At 51.6% G+C, this 19700-nt stretch overlaps 1 protein-coding gene across 2 annotated transcripts in view; it reads left to right on the top strand.

Annotated features, from left to right (window-relative positions):
- The window catches only part of TPCN1 (two pore segment channel 1), a 59197-nt gene extending 40732 nt beyond the window's left edge, over nucleotides 1–18465 (top strand). For both annotated transcript variants that reach the window (XM_068161770.1, XM_068161771.1), the window contains exons 14-27: nucleotides 141–185; nucleotides 1768–1824; nucleotides 1917–1970; nucleotides 3536–3608; nucleotides 4117–4224; nucleotides 5484–5555; nucleotides 6393–6482; nucleotides 7247–7362; nucleotides 8535–8581; nucleotides 9134–9202; nucleotides 9614–9698; nucleotides 11280–11416; nucleotides 13063–13143; nucleotides 15843–18465. In XM_068161770.1, coding sequence (XP_068017871.1) covers nucleotides 141–185; nucleotides 1768–1824; nucleotides 1917–1970; nucleotides 3536–3608; nucleotides 4117–4224; nucleotides 5484–5555; nucleotides 6393–6482; nucleotides 7247–7362; nucleotides 8535–8581; nucleotides 9134–9202; nucleotides 9614–9698; nucleotides 11280–11416; nucleotides 13063–13143; nucleotides 15843–15965 — 1157 coding nt within the window. In that variant the 3' untranslated portion in view covers nucleotides 15966–18465. The remainder of the gene's footprint in view (nucleotides 1–140; nucleotides 186–1767; nucleotides 1825–1916; nucleotides 1971–3535; nucleotides 3609–4116; nucleotides 4225–5483; nucleotides 5556–6392; nucleotides 6483–7246; nucleotides 7363–8534; nucleotides 8582–9133; nucleotides 9203–9613; nucleotides 9699–11279; nucleotides 11417–13062; nucleotides 13144–15842) is intronic.
- Nucleotides 18466–19700: the final 1235 nt, after the last annotated feature.

Consider the following 19700-nt stretch of genomic DNA (forward strand, 5'->3'; position numbering starts at 1 on the left):
TAATGGCTGCTTGGTCCCAAGAAGTGAATGTTGATAATCTGCTGATTAGAAAAATGTCTGTAAGGAGAAGCTGGAGGACTCTGTGTGTGTGAGGTATGGAGGGCTGCATAAACACTTTTGTCCTGCTGTCCTTCCTGCAGGCATCAACATCCTGGTGAAGTCCCGTGTGTTCCAGTACACCATGTGTAAGTAGAACTGTGAAGCTGTCTCTCTGCATGGCTCTGCTAAGCTGTGTCTGATGGCCCTCACAAGGGCTTAGCATGATGGGGCCTGGTCACTGGTCAGAGCTGTGGCTTAGGTACCACTTTTGGAGCCCTGCCAGAGAAGGAGGGAGCTGCATGCTCGCAGCAAGTGCTGCTGCAGCCTGGGCTCTCAGCTCTCGCCGTCTATGGACTGCTGAAGGGGCTCATTGGAGCCCACTTCACAGCATACCTACAAGGAGTGTCTGAGGGAGCTGGGGTTGTTCAGTCTGGAGAAGAGGAGGCTGAGGGGAGACCTCATTGCATTCTAGAACTACCTGAAGGGAGGTTGGAGCAAGGAAGGAGCCAGCCTCTTCTCCTTGGTGGCAAGCGACAGGACCAGAGGAAATATTTCTTCACTGGAAAGGTTCTCAACCATTGGAATGGTCTGCCCAGGGCAGTGCTGGAGTCACCATCCCTGGGGGTGTTCCAGTGGCCTGTGGATCTGGCACTTAGGGACACAGTTTAGTGTTGACCCTTCAGTGCTGGGGCAAGTGTTGGACTGGCTGAGCTTGGAGGTCTCTTCCAACTGGATGTTTTCTGGGAGACTGGTGGGTCTGATTCTGTAGGAGTCAGCTCATCCCATTTGGGGGTGTTGATGCTTAGCTATTAGGTTTTAATCTTGAGGGATGCTGGGTAAGGAACCACCTTGCCAATCAACCACCTTCTTCTGTGTGCACTTGAGAGGATGAAGGCATTCTTGTTACTGGAGGATTGCTTGGCAACTGTACTGCCTGTGAGAATGGCTCTGTGCTCCTCTTCTCTAGAGGAGAAAGAGTGCTCACTCATGGTGCTGCTTGCTGTTTTCCAACCAGTCTGTTCCCACTCAGGAATTTGGGGGTTTTGAATGTTGGTGGAGGGAGGTTTTGTGAATTGAGGTGCTAACCTAATGAGGGTGAGGTGAAGTGAGGCAGAGTGAGGAGGCCTGAGTGAAAGGGTGAAGTCCTGCACCTTCAGTTCTCAGGATCTGGATGTTGGGGAGGAGTGATAGATCCAAGCTGACAGGCCCTTGTCCTGTTGAGAACCCAGTGGTTCTTGAGACCTTACTTCTGAACAAGGAGGAAGCTGGAATAGGCAGGTAGTGACATGGCAGAGTGAAAATGATGGAGCATGTTTCAGGTCATTGCTTTGGTTTAGTTTACTTCTGAAGATAGAATCACAGAATTCTTTGGGTTGGAAAAGACCTCTAAGGGCATTGAGTCCAACCATCACCCCAACACCACCATGGCCATTAAACCAAAGTGCCATGGCCACAGGTTTCTTGAACACCTGCAGGGATGGTGGCTCCACCATAACCTCCCTGGGCAGCCTGTTCCAATGCCAGACCAGACAAAGGTACTGCATCTATTGAAGGCCTGGGAGAAGCCAGGGTAAAGTCTCTCCCAGGGGAAGAGTTCAGTTTGCTCTCTGAACTGGAAATGCTGACCCATGCCACTTGTCCTATACTGTGCTCTTTTTAATAGCCTGGGAAATGGATGCCCCCTGGTCCAGGAGTAGTTTTGCTATGGGTTTTTACTTTGTTTTCCAGACACTGTGGTGGCTGTGAATGGAATTTGGATTCTCGTTGAAACCTTCATGCTGCAAGGTAGGAAACCTCACAGCCTGTTTCTTGGCTGTGGTGCTGGGGGACTGAAAACAAAGGAAAGGCTAGACAAAGTTCTTCCTTGTGTTTTGCAGGAGGGAATTTCTTCTCCAGAAATGTCCCATGGAGCTACATAGTCTTCCTCACAAGTAAGCTGATGCCTCCCAGCAGAGCTGTTGTCATTTCATAGAGAGTTGGGAAGGGAATAGGCAGCTCTGGTGCTGGAAGATTATGTAGTTTGAAGTTAAAGCCTAGCCACAGGTGTACAGACTCCATCTGTCCATCCATGCTATGCCTGGCAGGGCCTGTCAGCATCCCCACAGATCCATGAGACCACTGCTGCCTGTGCCACTACAGTCCAGGCTGCCTCTTAACTCTGCTGCAACACTTGTGAGAGCTGCTGCCTGACTCTAAAGCTGGCTTCAGCCCTGAGAGCAGAGCAGCCTGGTTTGATAGGCACAGCATGCAGGGCAACAAGCTCCTCTGGACTTGTGGTGGCTCTCTGTGGGGTTGTTCCCACTGCTGTGTGCTGCACTGTTCCAGGAGATGTGACCAGCCCTGATCTGATTGCAGCTCTGAGCTGGCTCTCTGCCACACAAAGCAAGGCAGTCTTGGTGCAGCACAGAGGGCAGGGCCATGCTGAAAGGACTATAGATGAACTAGCTGATGAGCTGGGGTTTCCAGTTGAGTGTCATCCCCTCCATGACCATGCACCTTAGACTTCTTTATCAACCATCTTCATGTGCTGGTTCATTTCACTGCCATGGAACTCTTCAGTGATGTGAATTCACTTCCATTCTCCTGCCAGCATCTCTGAAGCAAAGTACAGCTCTGCACTGCATCAAAACAGTGTGCAAGCTGCAGCAGGAGGTTCTCTGGGGCTCTAGGAGAGCTTAATAGCTTATTTGACTGCTCTTCCCTGGCCCTTAGCCTTGTTAGGAAAGTTTGAAGGCAGAGGCACTCTGCAGGGCTTCTTTTCACAAAGATGTTGTCATCCAGCTCTTCCCTTCCCTTCTCTTCCACCCTGCCCTCCTTGGAACCTGGAAAGAAAGATTTGGGGATGGCAAGCAAAGCATCATCAGGTTGTTATGGTGGTTTTTAAACTACAGCCCCACAAGGTGCTTCCAGGACAGAAGGTGAAAATAGGTTGGAAAAGACCTCAGAGATCATCAAGTCCAAGCTGTCACCCAGCACCTCATGACTAACTAAGCCATGGCTTCAAGTGCCACATCCAGCCCCCTCTTGAACACCTCCAGGGGTGGTGACTGCACCACCTCCCTGGGCAGGACATCAGAATGGCCAACAACTCTTTCTGGGAAGTAGATGGCTCTGTTTTGAAAGGATCTGTCCCTGCAGGTCAAAGCTGGGCTATGGGGTGTGGATAGATTCCCCTGAGATGGAAGGAAATAAGCAGGCAGGACTGAACTCCCACACTACTTTCTGGCCTTTCTTACAGGAATTTGTGCTCCACATTTATAGTGTGTGAGCCAGCTAAGTGCTGTGGAGAGAAATCACCATGAGTGGTGGATAGCTTGGAGGGAAGATGTCTCTCTGGCATCTAACTGAGATAAAGAGGGGTGGGTGAGGGTCTGTTAAACCTGTATTCAGAAGTCCTGTACTTGGAAGCACCACACCTCTTTGAAGGCAAGCCTCTGCATGAGCTCTCCTGGTGATGCTGCTAACTTCTGGCCGTGGCTGTCACCTTGTTTCACAGTCTATGGTGTGGAGCTGCTCCTGAAGTCGACTGGACTGGGGCCTGTCGAGTACCTGTCCTCAGGCTGGAATCTGTAAGTGTGCACTGATGGTTTTGAGGGAGAGGTGGTGAGAAGTGTGGGGCTAGAAAGACCAGCTTCTGAGGTCTCAGGCCTGTAGACAAGGCCATCAGCAGGCTGTTACAATTCTTCTGCCCTTGGCCCTATCAGGCTGGAGCGGCACTCAGTTACCTCATCCCTTGAAGCGCTGGTGAGAAATCCTAGGATCACAGGATGGTCTGGGTTGGAAGGGACCTCCCAAGGTCATCTAGTCCTACCCCCTCTGCCTTAAGCAGGGGCATCCTCAACTAGATCAGGTTGCCCAGAGCCCTGTTGAGCCTGACCTTGAGTATCTCCAGGGATGGGGTCTCAGCTACCTCCCTGGGCAACCTGTTCCAGCGTTCCACTACGCTCATGGTGCAGAACTTCCTAACGTCCAGTCTAAAGCTCCTCTTCTCTAGTTTGAAGCCATTGCCCCTTGTCCTGTCTCTACAGGCCTTTGCAAACATGGCTCTCAAGCTTAATTGGATTCTTGCCTTTCCAGCTTTGACTTCTCTGTCACCCTGTTTGCATTTCTGGGGCTCATGGCACTGGCCTTTAACATGGAGCCATTCTACTTCATCGTGGTCTTGCGACCACTTCAGCTGCTGAGGTGAGATGGGAAGAAGGCTTGTGGGGTGTGGGGGGTGGTACAGAGAGCAGGTGGGGAGGAAAACAGCCAGGCTTTTTTCCATCAATCCAGTTGGGAACTGAGCTCCTTAGCAGGAGAGGGCAAGGATTGCTCTGTGGGTACATGACCATGGCAAACAGGAATCGCGTGGGGTAATGAGATTAGGCAGAGTTATCAACGTGAATGATAACAAAAACTTGGGCTGGGAGATGAAACCCCTGTGCCTTGGAGCTTAAGCTGATCTCTAATAGAGATCAAGGGATTTACCAGGGGCAGATTATCCTGTGTCTGCCTTGGTGGGGTTCTTACACCTCCTCTAAATTGTCTGATGCTGTTCAGAGCAAAGCTCTCCTGTCAGGGTGAGACAGTCTCAGCCAGCTTCATAATTTCCATTGAATTACCAGAAATTACAGTGCTCAAAGGATGCTGCTTTCTAGGGTGAAGCCCAACCCTGCTCTAAGTGCAGCTCACACTTCAAGCAAGGCTGCAGCCTGTAACCTCTCTGCAGCTCAGGGAGCAGGGTCTGATTAACCCTCTCATTTCCAGGCTGTTCCAGAGGCACAGCCACCCTCACAGAGCAGCTGGAGAGCCACGGGGGGAAGGCAGCTGAGGCAAAATATTTTGTTATAAACAAGTTAAATGACATGAACTCTTCAGTGAGGATTTAAAGAACACTTTATGACACTCAAGGGGAGGGGGATGGGGAAATAATGTTTTTCTCTGTTGCTTCCCTGCCAAAGCCTATGTTTGGCAGCTGTGTTTCTCTGCAAAGGCTGATGGAGTTGCCAAATCTTAAATTAGTGGGCACAATGTAGTTTTCTTCCATCAATTTTTATTGGGTCATGAGGGAAGCACAGAGAGAGGCTGAGGGAAGGAGGAATTCATTCTGACTCTGTACACAGGACTAGTTTTAAGTGCTGATTTTTTTTAATGGCTCCTTATGTATCCTGCTAAAAAAGAGAGACCTTGCCTAGAGATCCCTCAGTCCTTTAAACAATTGGATGTGTCACAACCATTCAGCTGGGACAGCACAACATGGTTAAGCGAGCTGAGGCCACTTGGGCAAGAGCAGATCCTGTGAGTTTGGTGGCAGGAAACCTTGCTGCATTGAGCTGGGGGAGGTAGAGAGAGCTGTGATAGTCTGCTTCCAGCTGGGAGGCACAGAGAGCTGAGATACTGTTCTGTCCACCAGCCCCAGCCAAGTGGCAGTGTGTGAGGCAACTCCTGCCTTCTCCTTTCAGGTTGTTCAAGTTGAAGAAACGCTACAGAAATGTCCTGGACACCATGTTTGAGCTGTTCCCCAGGATGGCCAGGTACTAACAACTTCTCTTTGGGTGATGGTGGGGAGAAGGGAGCACAGGTTTTAGTAGTGGGGTCAGGACAGGGACCTGTCCAACCTGCTAAAGGTAGTAGATTGATTCTGATTCTTCAGTGAGGTGCTAACCTTCCAGAGCAGTGTGTGATAAGCAGCACTCCAGCACCCTGGCCCTCCTCTTGCTTTTGTGTTAGGAGGATAACTAAGAGTTGATGGGGTGTTGTGTTTTGTTTGTTTGGGGTTTATTTGTTTGGGGGGGTTGTTTTGTTTTCTCCTTCATCCCAGCTTGTGGTGAGAGGGGAGACTCATTTAGGAGAAACACTGCCACAACTACACTCAACCCCAGGTATTTCCCTGTCCTTAGTACAGCCACTCAGGAGCACTGTTGTGAAGTGGTGGGGCAGAGGGAGCTTGGTGTTTGAGTGAGGCATCCTCAGACCTTACTGATGGAGGCCTGAGCAGAGCCTCTTGGTTAGAACCCTGTTCTTGGCACAGTCCCTGCACCCAAGGACATGGAGAGGGCAGAAACAGTGTGTGTTATTCTCTCTTAAAGAAACTGGGGAGAGACATTTGTTTACCAGAAAAAGACAGCCTGGGAGGGAATCCAGGCTGCTATTTTAGTTTCTCTCTTCAGTGAGTGGCCAGCTCCTTGTCCAAGGACTTTTTGAATGAGAGTGGGGACAGAACTGCAGGGCCACAGTGGCAGGGAGGGTGGTCCTCAGTCCTCAGTGCTGCTTCCTATCCTTTGGATATACCTTCCAGAGCAACCAGCTTTGTCTTTCCCTGCCTTAGCAACTCTTCACTAGCACAGTATTCCCTCTGTTTTTGCCTCCAGCCTGGGTTTAACCCTGCTGATCTTCTACTATTGCTTTGCCATCGTTGGCATGGAGTTCTTTGCTGGCGTGGTCTACCCCAACTGCTGCAAGTGAGTACCACAGATCCACCCCCCTGCAGTGGTTTTGCTGCACAGCCAGTAGCAATGAGCTTTGGCAGCTCTGTGTCCCCATGGAGAAGGGGCCAGAGAGTGGGTCTGGATGGGGTTTTGTAGCTAAGGCAACATGCTGTGGAAATCTAGGAGACACTTCACTTCTCCTGGTAAGATTGGCTGAAATGGCTTCTGCATTGGGGAAGGGAAAGATTTCTGTGGCAGGGTTGCTTGGGTTTAGTGAGCTCTGGAGCTTGGCTTAGGTAGCTACACTGGGAGGGTCTTCTTCATGGGGCCACAGCTGGAAGCTCTTGAAACATCTGCTCCAGAGTGAAGTTGGGATTTGCATCTCGGTGAGCCCAGAGCTGCTTGGCCAGATGTGTTCTGTGTTCTGGTCTCCCTTGGTACCAAAATAAAGTCACCTGGTCTTAGGGGAAAAATAAGAAGCTGTCTCTTTTCATCTTAAATGGTGGCAGACCATTTGGAAATGCCCAGCTTTAAGGGTGTGAGCCAAGGAGTCAAGCACTCAGTTTCTCTGCTGTAATGTTTGCTGAATGATTAGAAAGGCTCCCATGGGCTCCCTGGGCTTGTGCTGAGCTGAGAAGCAGAGAGGTGTTCTTTCAGAGAGAAAGTCAAGTGTTAGCCAAGAGGTGGAAGCTGCCACCCTGCTCACCACCTTCTTAAGTGTTTTGGTAATTAAAATCCTTGAGATGTTTCCAGTTGCTTTTGCAGCTCTCATTCTTTGTCCTGGTTCCTCCACCCAGCACCAGCACAGTCGCAGACTCCTACCGCTGGGTGAATCACACAGTGGGCAACAAGACAGTTGTGGAGGAAGGCTATTACTATCTCAACAACTTTGACAACATCTTGAACAGCTTTGGTAAGGGCAGTTTTGTCCCTGTGGGGGGGGTGGGTGTGGTAGGGCTGTAATGCTCATGTAAAGCTGGGACTCTCCCATGGGATCATGGTAGTACACCTCAAGCGCTCAGCATCCTGCTCTTTCTGTCTGGAGAGCTCCAGCTGACTCATTGTGCCCTGACTGCTTTGCAGGGTGAGCAGGTGCCTCTTAAAAGCCAGCCTGAAGCCAGCAGATCTCTGCTGTCAAACAGCACAGTTTCATGTTCACAGAATCAGTAAGGTTGGAAAAGACCTCAAAGATCATCAAGTCCAACCTGTCACCCGAGACCTCCTGACTAACTAAACCATGGCACCAAGTTCCTTCCAAATGTTTGATGGAAATGACCCAAAAGGTTTTCCATAGTGGAATATAAGATGGGTTGGGGCTGAGAAGTTAGATCATGTTGAGTCTGAAGGGGACGTACAGGAAGGCTGGGGAGGGACTGTTTAGAAGGGCCTGGGGTGATAGGATGAGGGACAATGGTTTGAAACTGGAGCAGGGGAGATTGGGGGTGGACATCAGGAGGAAATTCTGTGCAATGAGAGTGGTGAAATACTGGAACAGGTTGCCCAGGGATGTGGTTGAGGCCCCAATCCTGGAGACATTCCAGAACAGACTTGACATGTCCCTGGGCAGCTTCATCCAGTTGGAGGTGTCCCTGCTGACTGCAGGGGGGTTGGACATGATGCCCTTTGAGGGCCCCTTCCAACCTGATGGAATCTGTGCATCTTCTGACTGTAGATCAGACCAAGCTTCTAGATAAGTTTAAGGAGGGCTTTGAGTCACTTCCCTTCCAAAGAACCAGCAGAGATGCTAATACATTTCTTTAAACCCTCTGAATGAAGAACAATTTGAATGTGTTGATCACTTTTTCTTCCTGTGTGAGCAGAGATGCTGACTTCCTGGAGATGTCAGAGGTCTGCATGCTCTCATGGAAAGAGCCAGGTCTCTTACTCCTTTAAGGCACATAGATTAAGCCATGGCCCTGGTTCTGTGGGTCTAAGCCCTAGGTCTGAAGTAGATCCTGTCTCCAGATTTGCTGGCTGTATTGAAATGTTGGCATCATGAGTCAAGGATTTTGTCCAAGAGTCTCTCTCAACTAGGTCAAGATGGCTAAAGCAATTGTCTCTGTTTTTTCTCTCGCTCATGTACAGTCACCCTGTTTGAGCTGACAGTTGTCAATGACTGGTACATCATCATGGTGAGTAAACCTCTCTTCCTTCTGTTGGTAGGCAGCACAGACTCCTTACTGGTTGGACTGGGTCTTCCATGCCACCACTTTCTTCCCCTGGGGACTGGAGATGGGCCCAGCATTGTTACTTGTTGCCAGCCATCTTTTGGTCCTGATGGTTGGGTGGCATCTGGCCTCTGGCATGCTGCTGGGCAGGTTTTCTTCTGAACCTTGGCCACTCTTTAGGTCTCACAGTCTGGATAAGTGAAGTCACTCTGTGTTCCACTTGGTCACCCTGCTGTCCAGGCTGTGTTCCCAGAGCAGCAATGGCTCTCACAGCCACCAGCTTTGCATGTTCTGTGTGGTTTTGCAGATGGAAGCCTCCCTGTTTAGCTTGGGAGGCAGCTCAGCTGCAAGGACCAGCTGGGGCACTGAGCAGCAGGCAGGCAGTCCCTGGGGCTGACTGTGGAGCCATGAGTGAGAGGCAGAGAGTGTCCATGCTGCTTTGCCACTGCTGGCAAGCAGTTCTCAGCAGAACCTCCCTTCTTTTGTGCACCACTGACTTCTTCCTCTCCTCTTTAGGAAGGAGTAACATCCCAAACCACCCACTGGAGCCGTCTTTACTTCATGATCTTCTATATTGTGACCATGGTAGGTTTCATGGTTCGTTCCTCAGAGAGTGGGGATGAGGAGGGCAGACAGCTTTTACCCTCTCCATCCCTGAGGGAGGACAGCTTAGCCCTTCTGCACAAGCACCTGCCAGAAACAGGTGTGAATCCACCTCAGCTGCAGAAAGCTGAATTTATGAGCACTGACAGAGCCAAAACTGCACAAAGCTGGGCCTGAGGTGAGGACTAGGGCAGCCCAAGAGTTTTCCTCTGTCCCTGTTGTGGTTGACGGGTGACGGGGTAGGTGGGTGACGTGGGCATCCCCTCTGCCATGAAGCAGGGCAGCAGAGAGTTGAAGCACAGATGAAATGCTCAAGTGGTGTTGGATTGGCCTGAAGGAATGCCCCAGGAAAGCAGCAGCCTCCTGAGCTCCTGTGCTGATGTCCTCTCCCAGGTGGTGATGACAATCATCGTGGCTTTCATTCTGGATGCTTTCGTCTTCCGCATGAACTACACTCGGAAGAACCAAGATTCAGAAGGTCAGAAGTGACAGCTGGGTGGCCTACAACCTTGGGTCTCCTTTCCTTGGGGGCCTTTTGTCTGTAGGAGAGAATGGGGTTGGCCAGAAACCAGCAGATGTTGGGTGGTGGTTTTTTTTCCTTAGCTTGACCTCCTAAGCTCATTCTCTTGCTTTTGGGTGATGTTTCTGTCTGGCCTTTATGCTCTGCCCCTCAGCACTCCCCAGGAAGTGTGTGTGTGGAGGGGGGTTATATGGGGGGGGGGGATGTGTGTGTGTGTGTGTGTGTGTGTGTGTGTGTGCAAACTTCAGCTACTTCAACCAATTTATTTGAAGATAGGAAGTCCACACCCATGTCATGAAAGAAATCTGGGAGACATTGCACCAATGATGTAGCAAAGCTCAGCAAGAGCCCTCACAAGAAGGGAAGGTGACTTTTCTCTTCAAACTCATTTCCCTTCCTCTCCCACACTCACTGGCACCAGGATGTGACTCCAGGCACCAAAATGCTGGATTCAAGTGGTTTGCCAGAACGCTTTGCCATGGCATTGAGGGAATGTGCTGCCCAGGGAGGTGGTGGGGTCACTGACCCTGGAGGTGTTCACAAAGGGATTGGATGTGGCACTTGGAGCCATGGTTTAGTAGTCATGAGGTTTTGATTGACAGGTTGGACTTGATGATCTTTGAGGTCTTTTCCAACCTTATTGATTCTATGACAAAGGATGCTGCCTATCCAGGTCTTTCCACCTAGATTCATAGAATGGTTTAGGTTGGAAGGGACCTTAAAGATCATCCAGTTCCAACCCCTCTGCCATGGGCAGGGACACCTCCCACCAGCCCAGGTCGCTCAAGGCCTCATCCAACTTGGCCTTGAACACCTTCAGGAAGGGAGTATCCACAGACTTCCTGGGCAACCTATTCCAGTGCCTCACCACCCTCACTGCAAATAATTTGTCCTAATGAGTAGAATAGAATAGAGTTAACCAGGTTGGAAGAGACCTTTGAGATCATCGAGTCCAACCTATTGTCCAACTAAACCATGGCACCCAGCACCCCATCCAGTCTCTTCCTAAACACCTCCAGGGATGGTGACTCCACCACCTCCCTGGGCAGCCCATTCCAATGGCCACTAACTCTTTCTATGAAGAACTTCTTCCTAACATCCAGCCTAATCCCCAGTCTAAATCTGCCCTCCCCAAGCTTCAACCCATTCCCTCATCCTGTCACTACATGTCTCCTGGTGACTGCAGGCTGGTTTTGGACAAGCCTTTCTGTCCCCTTTAGTCACTGACAGTGACTAGCCTCCATCCCCTCACCCCTGTGTGAGTCATCAGTTCTACACACTCTCCTTTGTCTCCTGAGCTGGGTATCTAACTGCATGGGAGCTGGTCTCATCAGTTAATCTCTTCTCTGCCTCTCTGGGGGACAAGGACACATTCTAGTCACCAAAGTAGTTACAGAGTGTGCCTGACATCTGCCTCGGCCCTGTGCACTCTCAAGCGTTGCCTTCCAGGGTGAGCAATAGCAGCTGACAAAACAATGTTCATCTTGGAGAATTCTTTTTATTCTTTTTCCCCCTTCTTTCTTTTTCTTGCCTCTCCAGAAGACAATGGCATTGTGCTGGAGAAGGAGATCTCCAAGGAGGAAGTGATTGGCATCATCGAGCTCTACAAGCGGAGCTCGGCTGCCGCCGAGACCGCTCAGCTGCAGAAGATGGTTTTGCAGATGGACAAATATGGGGTGAGAGGAAACACTGCAAGTTCTCAGCTGGGAGGCAGGGAGGCATGCCAGGGCCACCAGTGCCTTTTTTATTCTCTTAAGAGAGGTGTCTTTGTTGGGCATCACTTCCTAGAATGGTGTGGTGGGTTGAAGTTTCCACCCCCAGCGTGAAATTTGCCAGGCCAGCTCAGCTGGAAGCAAATGGAAGCTGTATTTGCAGGCAGAACTACAGTCTGCAATGGAATGCAGTGGAGAGGTACAAATATGCAATATTTACAGATATTTACAATTAATAAACAGCACAAGAACCCCCCTGGCCAAGGACCAAGGACTAGCTTCTCCCTCCCTGCCGTGGATTGGATTGGATTGGAAGGGACCTTATAGATCATCCGGTTCCAACACCCCTGCCATGGGCAGGGACACCTCCCACTGGTCCAAGTTGCTCAAGGCCTCATCCAACCTGGCCTTGAACACCTCCAGGGAGGGGACATCCACAGCCTCCCTGGGCAACCTGTTCCAGTGTCTCCCCACCCTCACTGGAAAGAATTTCTTTGTGGTGTTGAGAGCTGGACTGCTGGAGGGACTCTGCAGCATTGACACAGACGAATTTCCCCTGCACTCTGAAAAGCCTTGACAAAGGCTCACTGCTGCTGCCTACAAGCTTCACTTAGAGCTGCCCTGGCCCAGTACTGACTGCAAAAGAAGTCTATTTGCTTTTCCCCATCCTACACTTAGCTTTGGACAGTCCTGAGCCTGATGCAGCAGTACGATGGTATCGATTCCAAGCACCAGGCTTCCTTTCTCCACAGCACTGCTTAATATTTCCATTCCAAAACAGGATGGGCAATTGGAAAAAGGAGCTGAGCTGGGCAATTGCTCTTGTCCCAGAACTGTTGTCTCATGCATCTGGGAAGAGCTTAAGTGGTTGTGTTAATAATAGCCCTTATATTTGGGTAGCATCACTTCCAAGTGCCCGTGGCAGAGTCTCTTAGGTGACCTTTCCTTGCTTTGGTTGGCTGGGTAGTGCAAGCTCTTGTTCACACAGAACTCAGAATAGCAGTGGTGATAGTGATCAGCAGCAGCTTTGAAGGCACTAAACCAACACAGGATGCTGTCCTCAGCCCTGCAGTGGGTACAAAATGGTGCTGCCAGCCTGAGGTTTCTTTCGCTTCTCAATCCTGTTCATGTAACTCCTGTGATCAGAGAGCAACTCAGACTTCAGCTCTCCTCCTACACCAGTTAAGAAGCCCAGCCCTGTGGAGTAAATGCTGTGGCCTAGACAAATGGGATCTGCAGCTGTTTTCAGACAAGTTCTTGTGTGGAAGCTTGGGTTGGAGCCTTGTTCCAGGCACTGATGTTCTGTTCATCCATCTAAACCAAGCACTGCTGACACCTGTCCGAGCTGCAGGTCCCTCAGCAGTGCTGGTGTCTCTGCTCAGGGGGACTCAGCAGCCTGCAGCAGATGCCAGCATTTGTTCAGCTGATGTGCCCCCCCAAAATGCCTTTTCCCTATGACACCAGAAGGAGCCCAGGATAGCCCAAACTCATCACTGGATGATGGGTGTCCCCATGAAGGATGCCTGAAGCTCAGGGGCTGACCCTGTGAGCTGCTCAGTGACTGATGAATGTCTTCTGTTTGTCTGATCCTCCCTCCCCCAACCCTTTAGCAACTGTCAGCAGTGTTTCTGGGGCGCAGATCGAGGACCAAGAGCGATTTGAGCATGAAGATGTATGAGGAGGAGATACAGGTATGTGGGCCTGAGTTGGAAACACCAGCAAGGCTGTGCCTAGAATGACAAACCATCCTTTGATCACTGGAGGCCTCCTTCCTCCAGGACCCAGGCAGGCATGTGCTCTGAGGGGAGGGTGGGCAGTATGTGAAGTGTGCTTTAGGCTATACAGTCACAGAATCATTTTCTTTGGGAGAGACCTTAAAGATCATCGAGTCCAGCTGCTAACCCACCCCTGTCAGCTCACCACTTAGCCTGGAGAAGAGGAGGCTCAGGGGAGACCTTATTGCTACCTGAAGGGAGGTTGTAGCCAAGTGGAGGTTGATCTCTTCTCCCAGGCAAGCAGCAGCAGAACAAGAGGACACAGTCTCAAGCTGTGCCAGGGGAGGTTCAGGCTGGATGTTAGGAAGAAATTCTTCCCAGCAAGAGAGATTGGCCATTGGGATGTGCTGCCCAGGGAGGTGGTGGAGTCACCATCCCTGGAGGTGTTTAAGAAGAGCCTGGATGGGGTGCTTGGTGCCATGGTTGAGTTGATTAGATGGTGCTGGGTGATAGGTTGGACTCCATGGTCTTGAAGGTCTTTTCCAACCTGGTTAATTCTGTTCTATTCTAAACCATGGCACTCAGCACCACATCTCCATGGCTCTGAAACCCCTCCACCACTGCTCTGAACAGCCTGTTCCAGGCCTTGACAACCTTTCTGGGGAATGAGTTTTGCCCAAACCTCTCCTGGCACAGCTTGAGGCCATTTCCTCTTGTCCTGTCACTTGGGAAGTCAGACTGACCTCCACCCGGCTCCAACCTCCTGACAGGGAGCTGTAGAGAGGGAGAAGGTCTTTCCTTAGCCTCCTTTTCTCCAGGCTGAACAACCCCAGTTCCCCCAGCACATGTTCTCCATCAGCTCTGGCACCTCAATGTGCTTCTTGTGAGGACCCCAAACTGAACAGGGTATCAGGGTGCAGCCTCCCCAGTGCCAAGCAGAGAGGCACAACCACTTCCCTAGACCTGCTGGCCATGCTCTTGCTGATACAAGCCAGGATACTGTTGGCCTTCTTAGTCATCTGGGCACACTAGTTCATCCATTCTGGCACAGAGGGATGTTTTTAAACCACAGAGCATGTCAGGGCCACCCCAGGGTGCCCAGCTGCAGGCACTGCAGCCTGCCCCAGCTCAGCTCTGCTCCCCAGGGTGGCCCCACGTGCTGGGGCTGGGAGCACAGTCCTGCTGGTGCATTCCTGGGGCTGCTGAGCACTAATTTGTTAAGCCACTGGAATGTGACTTTGTTTGACCTTGGGTGTGTCTGTCTGACACAGAAACCCAAGTGTTCTCCCAGGCAGTGCTGCCTGGATTTGCATGGGAGCAGCAGGCTAACCCAGATGGGAAACACTTAAGGCAGCTGCTTCTCGGGGTTCTTTAGGGCTTTCCTGCTAGTGTCCTTCCAGGTGAGGAGTTTTATGGCATGGTCAGTGTAGTGCCTGCCAGGCATTCACCGCCTTCAGGTCCTGGGCTGAGGTAATGCTTGGCCCTGGAGATATTCATCTTGTAACCATTTGAATCCTTGCCTCAGGGATGAGTCTTCAGGCCCCCTACCAAAACCAAACAAGTTGTTTACCTTGGAGCTGGGTGGAAGTCTGCAGAGAGCTCCCTACCTGTTCAGCCTGGTCTCTGCTTCAGGGGTTCCTGGGGTTGGGAGCAGCCCTGCAAATCCCAAACATCAGAGGAACATCTGAGATGTTCAGGAGGAGCATCATGAGAGAAGGATGTTTCCTTGCCCGTGGCCTCAGGCTGTGCCAGGGAAGGTTCAGGTTGGATATTAGGAAAAAATTCTTCACAGAAAGGGTTCTCAGGCACTGGAAAAGGCTGCCCAGGGAGGTGGTGGAGTCCCCATCCCTGGAGGTACTTAAAAGACACGTGGGTGTGGTGCTGAGGGACATGGTTTATGGTGGTGATTTAAGCAGTAGCAGTGAAAACTGTGAACCCTGGGCAAGTCGTTGGACTTAATGATCTCAAAGATCTCTTCCAGCTTCAACAGTTCTCTGGTTTGTCAGTTCAGCCAGCTGTAGCTGAGCCATCACTGGTGCCTCTTGCTTGGCCTGTATGTCTGTCACAGCTGATGCTGTAATTAAGCAGGCTTGGGAGAAAGCCCCTCTGTGCCTGAGGGGTGAGGCAGATCCCAGGCACCCAGCACCAGAACAAGAGGACACAGTCTCAAGCTGCACCAGGGGAGGATTGGGCTGGTTCTTCAGAAAGAGAGATTGGCCATTGGAATGTGCTGCCCAGGGAGGTGGTGGGGTCACCATCACTGGAGGTGTTTAGGAGGAGATTTGATGGGGAGCTTGCTGCCATGGTTTAGTTGATTAGATGGTGTTGGGTGATAGGCTGGACTGGCTGATCTCAAAGGTCTCTTCCAACCTCGTTTGTTCTGCTCTGTTCTGCTCTGTTTTGTTTTGTTCTGTTCTCTTCTGTTTTGTTCTGTTCTGTTTTGTTTTGTTCTGTTCTCTTCTGTTCTGTTTTGTTCTGTTCTCTTCTGTTTTGTTTTGTTCTGTTCTCTTCTGTTCTGTTTTGTTCTGTTCTGTTTTGTTTTGTTTTGTTCTGTTCTCTTCTGTTCTGTTTTGTTCTGCTCTGTTTTGTTTTGTTTTGTTCTGTTCTCTTCTGTTCTGGTTTGTTCTGCTCTGTCTGGGGCACAGCCTGACCTCAGTGTGTTTGATGTGTTGCAGGAGTGGTATGAGGAGCATTCCCGGAAAGAGGAATCTCAGGCAGTGCTGCAGGAGCCTCCATCTGCTGCCAGCAGCTCCCTGAAGCCCCTGAGCCTCCGGCAGCGCTCCCAGACTGTCATTTAGGCCCAGCTAACCCAAGCCACCTTCTATGCAATAACCTAGAGCATTCCTTCACAGCCTATCTGTTGAGATGATGTCCAGACATCTGCCACTGTACTCTTCAGCTTTAGGGTTTCACTCTCTTCCCCTAGGCAGTGAAAAAACACAGAGGCCGAGGGGGCTTTGTGTGAGGCTGCTACACACAGACGGAGCCTGATGCCCATGCTCAGAGCAACCATCTCAGACAGAGCAGAGACCTTCTCCCTCTGAGCCACTTCCCAGGCTGGAGCCTGCTGTTTGTCCTACCACTACCAGACCTTTGGGGAGGGGATGTGTAAACCATTCACAGTAGGAAACACATTGAAGCCACCCCTCTTGGAGGATCCCTTTTGCTTGAAGGGTACCATTAGCCTAGGGATGAAAGATCAGGGAGTGGATTTGTGTTTCTTCTCCACCTTCTCTATGCAAGGAAGGGGGAGGTGGTGTGAAGTTTCAGCACTTTTGGAGTCTGCCTCTCCCCTCCCTTCTGGCACACCTAGATGCACTCCTGTGGCAGATCCAGCTCTGGTGATTGAATTTAGCTGTCCCCCAAGCAGTTCTGTGGCAGCTGGGGTCAGAGCTGAGGGCTAGTATGTGCTATGGCCATAGGTGGGACAAGAGCTTGGGAAGACAAACTCTGTCTCTGCTGTAACTACATCACTCCTGGTCAGTTTTGCCCATGGCACCTCTGCAAACCTCCCAAGTTCCAGTCCCTGTTCAGTGAGAGGGGGCATTCTGCAGGGTGGCAGTGGCTGGTGGTGTCCTCTGCCACTTGGCAACCTGCTCTGTAAATGGCAAATCTCTGCCTGGTCCTTAGCTCAAGCAGCTGACTTGGAAAATGGGTTTGCAGCTCCAAGTCTGCCTGGCTCTGGGTTAAGGAGAGCTTATGGACATCACACAGCGCTGCTGGTGAGTCCTCAGCCAGGGGCACTGCTTTGTCTATCCAGGTGAGCAGGTCCCAGCACAGCAGTGCTGCTCCTCCCTTGCTCTCCCCCTTCCAGAAACACTCCTTAGCTTGGCAAATGCTGACTGAGCTGGATCTCAGGAAGATCCACTGAAGAGCTTTACTGTTGCCCTGAGTTTTGGATGCAGGAGGAAAGTGGAAGACAATGACTCTTCTCTTCTCACCCATCTGGTGTTTTTTTCTGCAGCTGCCAGAGCTGGTAGCTGAGGGGTGTGAAGGAAGAGGAAAAGGGATCCCTTCCCAGCTCTGTCACATTTACTCTGTCATCCTGGCAGGTTGCATCATCACTCCTGTTTCATTGCCTGCAATGTGATGAGAACCTCTCTCTCCAAGTCTTCTGTTTTTTTCTCCTTGTTAGCACAGAAAGTGCTTGAGGGCTAGAAGTTTCTGGGAGGCTTTCCTCACCTCCTCCTGTTTGATCTTTTCTCAGGTTCAGACTGAGAGTAGGGCTTGCTTGCTGGGGGTCTTTCTCCTGCCTCCAGAGCGATCAGGCAGTGGGAGATCTGTGTGCTCTTCCCCCCTTGGTCCCACAGACCTGGTTTTACCTTGGTAACCTCACCCTGTGGCACAGCAGGAGAGGATTGATCCTGCCTGGGCACTTCCTGGGTGGATGAGACTGTCCAAAGCAGGCCAGACAGAGCTGCTCCTGAAAATCCCTCCCTGCAGAGTGTGGTAGGAGCAGTGGGGCTGTGGGTTGGAATGAGCAGGTGAAAAGCCAACATCTGCTCTCAGCCCTTGCCAGATTCCCTGTGGGTGCCTCAGGGCAACTCTTTGTTTCCTTTCTGGGTTCCACAGGTATGAAACTGCTGAGCTGAACCGTGAAGGACCTTAAAGGGCTGCTTTCCACAGCATGAGTTCCAGCAGAAGCTAATGAGCAGTGCAGTTGTTGCTCTTGCAGTGGCTCTGCCTGGAGTCACAGCCTGGGAGACTTAGCCAGATGAGTCCTGGGGGCTGGGGGAGCTGCTGCTTACTCTGTTTGAAGTTGTGGGCAGGATGAATGAGCATTGTGAAGGTTAGAAGTGTGTGTGTGGGGGGGAACTCATGTGGCTGTGTTGAAACTCCACATTCCCCTCTTCCTCCATGACTTCTTTTTGGGGGGGTGGGGATGTTTTGTGGGTCTGAAGGGAGCTGCAGCTTTAAGGGGGAGGCACTAACCTACTTACCATGCACTAACAGGGCTGTGGTGTCACAGAGGTGGGCACCCTTTGAGGCTCAGGTGTTGCCCCAGCCCCTGTGCACACACTGTATTAATTCTTTTGTGTAGAGCCAAGGAGGGTGGCAGAAGTTTACTTCTTCCATGCAACTGTGGAAGGAAACAGAGTTCTGAGTACGGGGCATCCCCTTCTATTTCTCCTCCTCTCCCCCTCCCCCCTGACACACAGACTAACGACTGAGACAATCATTTTGTAGGGAGCCAGGGAGGAAGCACTGCAGGATTTTTTTGTATGCTGGCCTTTTGTTTATAAAACGATTTTATGGAGATGTCTGTTAAAGAAAGAAAGAAATAAACCAAAAACCTTCTCTAGATTTCTTTTGGCTTTTGTAAAGCATGCTGGGGATGGGGGAGGGGAAGGGGAAGGGAGAGGAGAGGGGAAGGGGAAGGGAGAGGAGAGGGGAAGGGAGAGGAGAGGGGAAGGGAGAGGAGAGGGGAAGGGAAAAGGGGAGGGAAGGGGAGAGGGGAAGGGAAAAGGGGAGGGAAGGGGAGAGGGGAAGGGAAAAGGGAAGGGAAGGGGAGAGGGGAAGGGAAAAGGGAAGGGAAGGGGAGAGGGGAAGGGAAAAGGGAAGGGAAGGGGAGAGGGGAAGGGAAAAGGGAAGGGAAGGGGAGAGGGGAAGGGAAAAGGGAAGGGAAGGGGAGAGGGGAAGGGAAAAGGGAAGGGAAGGGGAGAGGGGAAGGGAAAAGGGAAGGGAAGGGGAGAGGGGAAGGGAAAAGGGAAGGGAAGGGGAGAGGGGAAGGGAAAAGGGAAGGGAAGGGGAGAGGGGAAGGGAAAAGGGAAGGGAAGGGGAGAGGGGAAGGGAAAAGGGAAGGGAAGGGGAGAGGGGAAGGGGAGAGGGGAAGGGAAGGGGAGAGGGGAAGGGGAGAGGGGAAGGGAAAAGGGAAGGGGAGAGGGGAAGGGAAAAGGGAAGGGGAGAGGGGAAGGGGAGAGGGGAAGGGAAAAGGGAAGGGAAGGGGAGAGGGGAAGGGAAAAGGGAAGGGGAGAGGGGAAGGGAAAAGGGAAGGGGAGAGGGGAAGGGAAAAGGGAAGGGAAAAGGGAAGGGGAGAGGGGAAGGGAAAAGGGAAGGGGAGAGGGGAAGGGAAAAGGGAAGGGAAAAGGGAAGGGGAGAGGGGAAGGGAAAAGGGAAGGGAAGGGGAGAGGGGAAGGGAAAAGGGAAGGGGAGAGGGGAAGGGAGAGGGGAAGGGGAGAGGGGAAGGGAAGAGGGGGAGAGGGGAAGGGGAAGGGAAGAGGGAAGGGGAGAGGGGAAGGGGAAGGGAAGAGGGAAGGGGAGAGGGGAAGGGGAAGGGAAGAGGGAAGGGAGAGGGGAAGGGAAGGGGAGAGGGGAAGGGAGAGGGGAAGGGGAGAGGGGAAGGGAAGAGGGGGAGAGGGGAAGGGGAAGGGAAGAGGGAAGGGGAGAGGGGAAGGGGAAGGGAAGAGGGAAGGGGAGAGGGGAAGGGGAAGGGAAGAGGGAAGGGAGAGGGGAAGGGAAGAGGGGAGAGGGGAAGGGAGAGGAGAAGGGGAGAGGGGAAGGGAGAGGGGAAGGGGAAGGGAAGAGGGAAGGGG

Source organism: Melanerpes formicivorus, unplaced genomic scaffold (genome assembly GCF_026170545.1).
Source record: "Melanerpes formicivorus ecotype bairdi unplaced genomic scaffold, bMelFor1.0.p_v2 SCAF_60, whole genome shotgun sequence".
NCBI classification, from domain to species: domain Eukaryota; kingdom Metazoa; phylum Chordata; class Aves; order Piciformes; family Picidae; genus Melanerpes; species Melanerpes formicivorus.